The 11,570-nt window shown below is 36.5% G+C and overlaps 1 protein-coding gene across 3 annotated transcripts in view; it reads left to right on the forward strand.

The window, feature by feature from the left end:
* The window catches only part of ccdc106a (coiled-coil domain containing 106a), a 15,504-nt gene continuing 3,934 nt past the window's right edge, over window positions 1-11,570 (forward strand). Inside the window, exons 1-8 of one of the 3 annotated variants that reach the window (XM_051864271.1) lie at window positions 1-127; window positions 770-847; window positions 963-1,064; window positions 1,488-1,673; window positions 3,722-3,772; window positions 6,556-6,786; window positions 7,993-8,202; window positions 8,314-8,617. In XM_051864271.1, the coding sequence (XP_051720231.1) occupies window positions 793-847; window positions 963-1,064; window positions 1,488-1,673; window positions 3,722-3,772; window positions 6,556-6,786; window positions 7,993-8,202; window positions 8,314-8,617 (1,139 nt within the window). In that variant the 5' untranslated portion in view covers window positions 1-127; window positions 770-792. The other 2 variants (XM_051864269.1, XM_051864270.1) reach the window with 2 other exon arrangements.

Consider the following 11,570-nt stretch of genomic DNA (forward strand, 5'->3'; position numbering starts at 1 on the left):
CCACCCAATTTTTTAACCAGTTATATAGACCTACTATAACTATACTATATACTATGCTATTACTACTGTGCCTTTTGTGACTTAAAAAAATCTTTAAGGCTTTTATTTTGAACGTGCAGATTTTAAGGTGCGTAATTGTGTCTTCCTTCCCGTTGTTTTTAGTGCTTGCTGCTGAGGGTAATTTACTTGTTATTGTTAGCAAGCTGGTTCTTCCACAAACACACAGACAGATGAAAGTGCACTGACAGACGCTTCAAATACGTGATAGGGAAGCACGTCCACGAGTGAGCAACGGTTTGTACATGTTTTGTGTCATCACGTGACAGAAATACTGCGCTTAATTGTTGATTCTGTCTGGAACGGTCTAAAGATTAGCCAGTTTGCTAGTCATCTTTATGCAGTTAAACAAACGGTGCATTGTACATACACCACTACACTAACCATGAGTAGTATTTTTGATTTTAAGAAGAGTGCAGCCCATGTCTTGTTGTTGTTATAAATGTTTTGATTGTGGATGGATAGTCTTAAAGTGAACGGTAGATACTGACAGTCAGTTTGACAGATTTTTACTATGTTGCGTGCGTGTTTAAGAGAGAAGACTCGGATACTGCTAGTCATCTGACCGCTCGTTAGATAGTTCATGTACCTCATGTATGTGATGTGTCGCCGCACGCGCATCTGCATTAGATGCTCTGCAGAGAAAATTTTTCGAAATAAAACACGTCATGAGTATTTTGGGCTGATAGACGCTCTCTGTGTCTCAACTCAGATCAAAACTGAACAGACGGAAATATGAATGATGCGGATTCAGCCACGAGGAAGCACGCGAGTTCCCGAGAGCTACAGAGTGAGTGCACGCGCTCTAATCGCAGTTGGTGTATACATTTACTTGTGAGCTGACACCTGTTAATTTCCCAGAAGAATAATGTGAAGCCTACGTGTTTTTAATCATCATTCCTCAGCACCCAAGAATGAGGATGCCTATGAAATCTCCATTCCCTTTGAAGACAACAACTTTGAGCAGCAGGGAGGTTTTTACAATCAAAATGACCAGAACTTTGATGGTCAGTATAGTTGATTTATCACTTCTTTTTGTTGTAATTTGTGTCCCAAATGATGCCGTATACTCTATGCACTTATACACTATGTACTTACACACTCACCATGTAGTGTATGAATTTCATAAGGTTTTTTTGTCATTCAACATCAGAGTCTGATAGCTCTCCCCCCCTGCACTACGTAATTAAAGGGTTAGTTCACCCCACAAAATTCTGTCATTAATTACTCATGCTCATGTCATTCCAAACCTTTAAGACTTTAAGATCTTCGGAAGGTAGTTTTGATGAAATCTGAGAGCTTTCTGAGTATTTTTCTGAACATAAATCTTATGGGTTTGAAACGGCATAAAGATTTTCATTTTTGGGTGAACTATCCCTTTAACTGCTGTATGTCAACGTGTGATAATATTTGCTTATGTTGTGATACAGGTAGTGATCCGCCAGCACCGAGCAGCTCGTACCTGTTAATCACTAACTTACGGACACAACTGCAGATCTCACTGGAGAAAAATTCATGGCTGCAGAAGCGCATTGAGGACCTGGAGGAGGAGAGGGACTTCCTGCGCTGCCAGCTCGATCGGTTCATCTTCTCAACCAAGAGTCAGGAAAGCAACGGTAAGACGGGGAAAGCTGTGTCCCAATACAGAGGCTGCATCCTTCGAAGGTCAGATCGAGCTATTAAATGGGACAATTTAGCCTACGGAGGATTGTTATTGTTGCCTAGTAACTGTGACAGCTGCAGTTGACGAGCACCAGTAAAGTTTGTTCTGGACTTTTTTGAAAGTTATATTCAGCTGGAAAAAAAAAACAGGGTTCACAACATGTCTAAATATGTTCACCATGGTCTATTTATGTACATAAATTATGTACAACTGTATACAATCATGTCTTAGTAAGATACAAGTCAACATTTTAACCACTTTATATATATATATATATATTTTTTTTTAATTTTTTTTTTTTAAATTTTTATTATTTGTATCAGATATTCGATTAAATTTCTCTGCCGATTATAATAGCCGATTATTCAGAATGATATCGGCCGATACCGATAGTTTGGTTTTTCTTAAGAAAAAAAATCTCTCCCAAATAATGTTGCAAACTATAAAGGGAACCCCTCATTTGGTACACTACCATATTAGAGGTTACAATTAACAACAGAAGTTTTATATTCAGCTGCTGTTTATTTTCGGATATAATAATTACACTCAAATAAAAACTGAAATGTTTGTATTAAACTTAGTATCACATAAGGTAGTTTTCATAAGCACTTGTCTTAATGGCAAATTTACACAAACCTAATTAACAGTAAATAAGATCCTCTCTAGTGTTTTTTTTTTATATATAGATAGCTAAGGAACTGTGAACATTGGAAAACATTCCTGAGGTAAATGTGACATCGTTCACAAGCTGTTTTATCGACGTCTTTCCACGGTTGAAGCACAAATAAAGTGATTACATGAGACGTGATACATTCTGGTAAGTTGTACTAGTCTATATCTTTCAACATACCTCTGATGATTATGCATGTTTTTCGAGAAATAATTTGTGCTGAAGAGGAAGAAAAGACTCACGCTCCGAGCTGCCGCCTGAACTGAGGCATTACAGCAATCTGACACGTCACCTTTTAGAGAGCGTCAAAACGCCATTTATTGAATTTCATGATAAAATGGACAGAATTTGAAAACTTAAACTTTTATTCTTATCAGAAGTAACAAAGCACAAAGCCTTTTGTGATTATTGGATGGGAGGTGCTACAAATAAAAACGCAGATCTGGCAACCCTGGCTTGAAATACGGATGATTCATAGGATCAAAAAGAGCCTGCTTTAGCATCACTATTTTTAAACTGTTAATGCCTTAAAATTCAACACAAAAGCTGGTTTGCCAACCGCCAAGAAGAAGAAGAAGAAATTCAACGCGAGTGATTTTCTTCATACACAGTATGCCCTGATCATCAGCAGTTTTTAAACAATCGGCCGATGGCCGATAGTGATAATAATAGCTTTTATCAGCCGATATCTCTAGTAGTTTCTATTAAAAAAAAATAATAATAAAAAATAAAAAACGTGCAATGAATTCTGGGGTAGGCAAGGCCACAAAGGATCCAAAATGTTGTATCCTTCACTGTCCGGGAAACAAAGGATGCATTTGAAGGATAATTAGAATTGGGACAGCCTTCGTCGTACCTCTGTGACGCAATCGGCCTTTGAAGGATGCAGCCTCTGAATTGGGACGCAGCTATAGTGTAAGCCAACACTGTGCTAATAGAGGATATTTTAGGGTACACTTACACAACAACGATGAACTAAAAATGGAAAAGTTTTTCCTTTGCGTTTCCGTTTTTAGTTGAAAATGGTGTAGTGTAAACAGCCCCTTAGAGCCACGAGAAAAAAATAGTGAATGGAATGGTACTGAATAAATCTTCTATGGGCAAATTCAGTAAAAAATCCAATTCAGCTACTTAAATCACGCCTCCTTTCTATGCACATGAAGTGTATTATGGACTGTGTTCCATCCATGGAAAGAATGTAATAAACAGATTTATTTTAAAAAGATGTTCCTGTAAATTTTCTTGTGATCATGGCTGATGCAGAAGTCGGGCTGGATATATTGATACAGATTTAGGGGAAGGCTAAAACTGAATTTCCTTTTCCCCTGTAGGCCATGATTCCAGGAGTTTTTCTTGGAGAAGGAGAAGAGAAAATGATCGGGGTAAAGTGTTATTTTAGTATTTATATATTTTATATACACGTATGTGTGTGTATGTGTATATGTATATGCAGGGGTGCACATAACTTTTTTTGGTCTGGTTCTAAAGGGAGCACCTGGAGATGTTGCTTGGTACTCACACTTTACGTGACACACTTATCCTAAAAGCTGTCCTCATCGCTGTCCTCCTGACTGCTCTCCTCACTATCTTCTTTTCTTTCGAACATGGTAGATGATGATAATGATTTTTTTATTTTACTAACATTAATGACACAGACAACAGCAAGAATATTAGGCTGCTGTCACTTTAAGAAGGAAAACACAGACCAGATAACTGACACACATCCGGTTTCTCAACTGTTCACTTATGACACAACTGAGAGAATACTTGCCGAGACAGGTATTTTGACATAATTTTGTGTGTATGTGTCTGTTGAAGCGCAAGTAATCGTGAAAGTGGAATTAATTCGGTGTTCGAGCACTGTCTGTATATTTATACACAGTGCCCTCCATAAATGTTGGAACAGTAAAGACAAAATTGCTCTGTTAGCTGTGGTGTCAAGACATCTATAAATATGATTAAAAGATTAATATGACTTCTGCCTCATATTAAAACCTTTACTGCAACCGTTGAAAATGGCTGCAGTAAAGGCCTGGAAAAGCATTTCAAAGTGTGAAACCAAGAGTCTGGTGATGTCTATGGGTCACAGACTCTCTCCTGTGATTGTTTGTAAGGGATTTACAATGAAATATTAGCTTTTACACTTTTACATTTCCTTTAAGTTAAACCATCCCAATACTTATGCTCACATTAGGCAGAGGGATGAAACTGTAAAATTGCTGTACTTCTTAGTTGGTAAAACATTTTGTGTTGAAACAGCCAATAATAAAATGTGACATTCTGTACTTCTGCAGTACAGGATTAGATATTAATCTTTTTATTTAATCTTAATATTAATCTTTTAATCATTTATAGATGTTTTGACACCACAGCTAACAGAGCAATTTTGTCTTTACTGTCCCAATACTTATGGAGAGCACTTTGTGTGTGTGTGTATATATATATAATTTCACTTTCCTATCACAATTTTGACCTTTGGGCTTTAGCATTTAGTTAACGAGCTATGGTTCCGTGTTACCTACGCTGGAAAGTTTTTAAGCGCTAAATCACAACGTTACACAAACCATAAGCCGAAACCTGGCAAGTCTGGTATCGTTGGACTTGGCAAGGTTTCAGGAGTCTAACGACATGACTCACGTGAAAATAAGTCGATCACACCCAAAGTTATATATACATTTTCAGCCAAAACCATTAAAAATGTATGGTTTTTTTTTTTTTTTTTTTTTTTTTAAAGCTTTTTAACAGTTATAGCGCCACCTATGGTCCGATCTCCATAAAAGTTGTCATGCTTATTTAGAATCATATGCTGCACATGCTCACTTCATTTCATGAAGTTCTGAGTTTTCGTTTAGGTTTTATAGGCTTTTGAGTATATTTTGCCACGCCCATTTTCTGAATGACCCTGTTATAGTGACCCAAAGGGTAAAATTCAACTTTTTTGATAATTATTGATCTAGAGAGTCCAGAGAATTGTCCTGCACTGGTTTTGTTCAGATCGGGTGAAAAACCTAGGATTAGTTCACAAAAGTAGTTTTTTTACATATTCGCGAATAATTAATGAACGATTTGATTGACAGCATTGGTTCTTGAGGCAAAGTTGTTCAGCATGGGGAGATTTATCAAATGATATGAATATTGTGTGTATGTGTGAAACACCACATGATTACAGAGGCGTAAAACTCATTAGTGCCAACTAGTGGCTGATTTCTTTCAAAATTCGTACAGACCTCTAGGACCATGAGTCGAACATGCCCACCAAGTTTCGTTCCGATCGGCCTCCGTTAACCTTATCTAATAGGTGCTCAAACTTCATTGGCCGATGGCGGCCATGTTTTTCAAGATACACCAATGTGCTCATAGACTATCATGCATCCTTGGACCAAGACACTGCATGCCAAATTTCAAGTCGATTGGACTAATGGTTGTGTAGTTACAGCTGTTTTTGAGTTTTTTTTTCATGTTATAGCGCCATCAAGTGTCCAATCGTCACTTTTTTTTTTTTTTTTTTTTTTTTTTTTTACTGTGACCAAAGATTGAGCCTATACACGTGTTCCGAGTTTGGTAAAGATATATCATTTCCTTCCCGAGTTATAGCCATTTTAGTAAAAGTGGCTCCGCCCACATCATACTTTTTGGCGTACGTTTAGTCCGACCGTGAATCGAAATTTCAACTTTTTTTTGATAATTATTGATATTCAGACTCCAGAGAACATTTCTCTACTGGTTTGGTTCCGATCTGGCAAAAAACCTAGGACTAGTTCGCAAAAGTAGATTTTAGACAAAATTCAAAATGGCGGAAAATAAAATCGGAGATATATATTTTATTCGTCTTGAGCCAAGGATTACAATGATATAAGACAAACGGTCTATGAGTTATGAGCGATTGGGGTCATACTCTGTCAGCCTCTCCCCAAATTGAGACCTATTATCTGGCCAAGTTTCAAGTCTCTAGGCCTTATGGTTTGGTCTGCATGATTCGTTTTACGGTGGAAGAAAAATAATAAAAATCCTTACAATTACAATACGGTTTCAGCACTACGTGCTTAAAACCCTAATAATTACAAGATACTCCATTTTCCTTCTGGTCAAAGTCTGTTCTGTGTACGATAGGGGGGAGAGTGTTTTTTGTAATATAAAGAATCAACTATAATCATTAACGTTTCAGATCAACAAGCAGAGAGCCAGCGGCCAGCAAACCGCCAGTCATTCCAGCAGAGGCCAACCCAACAGACTTCCGCCAATTCCAAGGCCTTGAGCTCTGTTCCTGGTCCAGTCAGTGCTCAGATCAATTCCATGTTTGGACCCCCCCACACTCAGCCTCTCTTACAGGGCCACGGTGGCGGCAGCACCAGCAGCAGCTGCAGTAGCAACAACAGATCGCTCAATGAACTGCAAGGTGTGTATATTATTTAATTTAATTAAATATATTAAATAATTAAATATATTAAATATTAAATAAGTTTTCATGAGTTAAAGATTTTTCAAAAATATTATTAAAATGTTATTTTTGCATGATCATGCTCCTAATTATTTGTCAGCCCTATTGCATTGTTACACACTTCTAAACATCACCTCCATTTCTTCCTTAGAGTCTCAACTTAAAACATCTCTTCTCACAGTATTTTCATCCTACTTCTGACTAGATTCCTCGTTATTTGTTTTGTTGTGTTTGTATTTCTGTATTTTTTTTTTTGTATATTGTCGCTATGTCCTTATGTTATGGCTACTTTGTACAGTGACCTTAAGCTTGGGAAAGGCGCTTTTATAAATAAAACATTATTATTATCATTATTATTATATGAATATTTAAAAATGAATAGGTGTGAGTAAACTTTTGACTGGTAGTGTAAGTATATCATATAATGACAAAATTGTTGAAATTAACACATTTTACATGATATTAATTCAAAATTAATATTCTGTCAAGTGGACATGGTTATTATCAGGCTTTAACGTTAATATAAAAATGGCCATATGTCGCCTGATTTGTCCTAACATGATACACTACTGTTCAAAAATTGAGGTTAATATTTTTTTAATGTTTTTGAAATAAGTATTTTATACTTAAGTCTGCATTTATTTGATCAAAAATACAGTAAAAACTAATATGAAATATTATTACAATTTAAAATAATGCATTTCTATTTTGATAGATTTTAAAATGTAATTTATTCCTGTGATGCAAGGCTGAATTTTCAGCTTCATTAATCCAGTCTTCAGTCACATGATCTTTCAGCAATCATTCTAATATGCTGATTTGCTGCTCAAGAAACATTTATTATTTATTATGTTGAAAACAGTTGTGGTGTTGCGTTTTTGTGGAAACCATGATCATTTTTTTCAGGATTTTTTGATGAATAGAAAGTTCAAAAGAAACAGCATTTATTTGAAATTAAAATATTTTGCTTTACTGTCACTTTTTATCAATTGAATGTGTCCTTGCCGAACAAACGTATTAATTTCTTCAAAAAAAAAGAAAGAAAGAAAATTACTGATCCCAAGCTATTGAACAATATTGTACATCGGCTATTACAATAACCTTTGTAACTGTTAAGATATATTACAACACTTGACTCCACTACATTTACTTGTGCTTCCACAGAATCCCTCTCTCTTCTGGGAGATGAAGAAGAGGATGACTATCTTGAGGATAGCTACTTGGAGGAAGAGGAAATGATGTCAGGAGAGGATGTGATAACAGACAACATGTCACTTCGGAATATCGGCGCGGCTGGAAGACCCTCCGCCAGTCATCCAGCTCTGAAGAGAAGGAGGGTTTTCAGAATCGCCAGAGGGAGAGAAAGACAGAGAGGTGAGCATGAGCATTCAGATTGAGGAAACATGACAGCCAAGTGATTTTTCTCTTTCTGATGGCTTGTTCCTCTTCCTCTTTCTCTTACTCTCCTTTTTGCTGTTGTTCCAGTGAAAGACGCAGCAGGTGTATTGTTCCGCTATAAAAAGATCCTGGTGACATACCAGAGGCTAAAGAATATGTCCAAGGCCTTCCAGATCCACGGTGTAGATCGTAATACGGTGGCCTCGACCACACCCATTGCTGAGCTTCTGCTGGTGGCTCCAGAGAAGGTGGCCGAGGTGGGTGAGTTTGACCCGTCTAAAGAAAAGCTTCTGGACTACGCCCGACGCTGTTACATCGCCCTCGACCCACAGACTCTCAGCAAAGTGCAAGCTCTGAAGAAGAACAACCTCCTCCTACCCATCTCATACAGGTATAATACGTGCATACATACAGGCAGGTGTTTAGCAATCATAAGCCCCTTTCACACAGTAATCCCTGTTAACTACAGTAAAATTACCTGAACGACTTCCGGTAAATACACAAATGTGCTGTTTACACAAGCAGCGTTCTTTGTACCGGGAAGATATCATTTACACATCAGTACCAAAATACCAGTTAACTCAGTGATGTCATTCATTGGAATTTTCTTCATCCACCTGAATGATTAGCAGGACTTCAGTTTCTATAGTACGCAAGTCACAGTGCTGATGAATCTAAATGAAGGCAGGGTCTCGAGCACAAGATGCAGCGCTACGGTCAGACTAGCATGTTTTCATTTAAATACAATTACGACAGAGCTTTCTGATTGGCCCAAAATTCTTACGTCAGCTCGTTCTGACCTCGGATGTGCTCATACCGGTAATCTTGTTCTTTGTTTATACATAGCATCATACTGGTAATTCACTGGTAATATTACAATTTCTCATACCGGGAATTTGCCAGAACTAATATACCGGTATTTTGAAAATGTCTTGTTCATCACTCATGATTTCTTAACAGTAATTTACCAGTAATAACTGAATGTGTGAAAGAGGCTATTGTAACACTTAATTTCCACTTTTCTAGAAGATAATCATTGTACATAATTAATAACCTAAGTAGTTAAAATTAATAACTTCTGGCCCAATAGAGAAAAACCAAGAACTGTTCTCATGTTTGAAATGGCAGATATTAAAATTCTGTTTTTTTATTTTTCTCTAGATAAATTAAAAACAGCTCACTAAAATTTGAAATGTTACAAATAAACTTATAATTTACAGTATGAAAATGAATATTCATTTTGAGATTTGCTGAAGATGTATCAGTGTTGTTAAATTACTATTAATTTATTGTGTTTTTAAAGATTACCTTTGCTGCCATCCAGTGCTTCCTTAAGTTTAATCTGAATGGAAATATTGGGAATGAACATGAACAATTTAAATATCCAGTATTGTATAAATAAACAATATTAATAGATACCGATAAGTGAAAACAAATAATCAACTCTATTATTGATAACCTCTTTGGTACTGAAATATTAGTACATCACTAGTTTTTTTTTTTTTTTTTTTTTTTACTGACTATTTTTTCTCTAACTGTTACTATAACTGTCCTCTGATTTTTATATAACTTTATGAAAGATTTCTTGTTATCAGTGGGTCTCGTTCATGAAACGAGCAGAATAAATTTGTTTAAATCATATAGGGTGTACTCACACTAGGCACGGTTGCCTTGAACCGAGCCTGAGCGCGATTGTTCCCTGCTGGCCTGCACTCACATTGCACTTAACTTTCTGGACCGGAGCACGCTTGCGTTATATACGATGCAACTTTTTGTATGGAAGAAAATCACCTTCGCTAAGATGCTGCATAATAGATTTATCATTTATGCCGCGCAGCAATTTTCACTTGTACCTATCAGAGAATTATTACGAAGGCAGCTGACGTTAATGGAGAAATTTGCAGCTTTACTCACAAACTACAATTCCTGTTCATCAGTAAGGTGAGAACCAGACCCATTATGAACCCAAATACACTCAAATTAGTTAAATTAATTGAAAAATGTATTATCCAAGTAGTATTAAAGATGTTTGCTGTCGTAATGATGACCGTAGCGCACACAAAAGTAGTAGCTGTTCCGCGGTTAGCGCTCACTGCATGCGTATCGTGCCTGAGCCTGACTGAACCGCTTCCAAGCAGGCTAGGGACGGTTAAAGGGTTAGTTCACCCAAAAATGATGTCATTTATTACTCACCCTCATGTCGTTCCACACCCATAAGACCTTCGTTCATCTTCAGAACACAAATTAAGATATTTTTGATGAAATCCGATGGCTCAGTGAGGCCTCTATTGCTAGCAAATTTAATTTACACTTTCAGTTCCCAGAAAGCTACTAAAGACATACACTACCAGTCAAAAGAAAAGATTTATATTTTGAATAAATGCTGTTCTTTTTAACCTTTTATTCATCAATGAATCCTGAAAAAAGTATCACAGGTTCCATAAAAATATTAAGCAACACAACTGTTTTCAACATTGATAATAACTGAGTATCAAATCAGCATATTAGAATGATTTCTGAAGGATCATGTGACACTGAAGACTGGAGTAATGATGCTGAAAATTCAGATTTGCATCACAGAAATAAATTATATTTTAAAGTATATTAAAATAGAAAACCATAATTTTACATTGTAATAATATTTCACAATATTATTGTTTTTTCTGTATTTATTATGAAATAAATGCAGCCTTAATGAGCATAAGAGACTTCGTTCAAAAACATTAAAAATAGTAATGTTTCCAAACTTTTGACTGGTAGTGTATTTAAAACCATTTATGTGAGTTCAGTGGTTCTACCTTAATATTATAAAGTGACAATAATACTTTTTGTGCAACAAAAAAACAAAATAATGACTTTTCAACAATATCTAGTGATGGCTGATTTTAAAACACTGTTTTGAAGCTTTACGAATCTTGTTTCGAATGAATGGTTCAGAGCACCAAAGTCACGTGATTTCAGCAGTTTGGCAGTTTGACACGCGATCTGAATCACTGATTCGAAACAAGATTTGTAAAGCTTCAAAGCAGTGTTTCTGGGCACTGAAAGTATAAATTATCTTCCTGGCAATAAAGGCCTCACTGAGCCATCGGATTTCATCAAAAATATCTTTGTGTTCTGAAGATGAACGAAGGTCTTACGGGTGTGGAACGACATGAGGGTGAGTAATAAATGACATTATTTTCATTTTTGGGTGAACTAACCCTTTAAGCGAACCGGGCATGGTACGGAGTGATCACACTAGTCAAACGAACCAGGCTTTGGGGGTCAAACTGCTCAGGTGAGGTTCAGAGCGCCTAGTGTGAGTACACCCTTAGATAAGAACAATTTTATAAATGATTCAG

This window comes from Ctenopharyngodon idella, chromosome 16, assembly GCF_019924925.1.
Source record: "Ctenopharyngodon idella isolate HZGC_01 chromosome 16, HZGC01, whole genome shotgun sequence".
Classification (NCBI taxonomy): domain Eukaryota; kingdom Metazoa; phylum Chordata; class Actinopteri; order Cypriniformes; family Xenocyprididae; genus Ctenopharyngodon; species Ctenopharyngodon idella.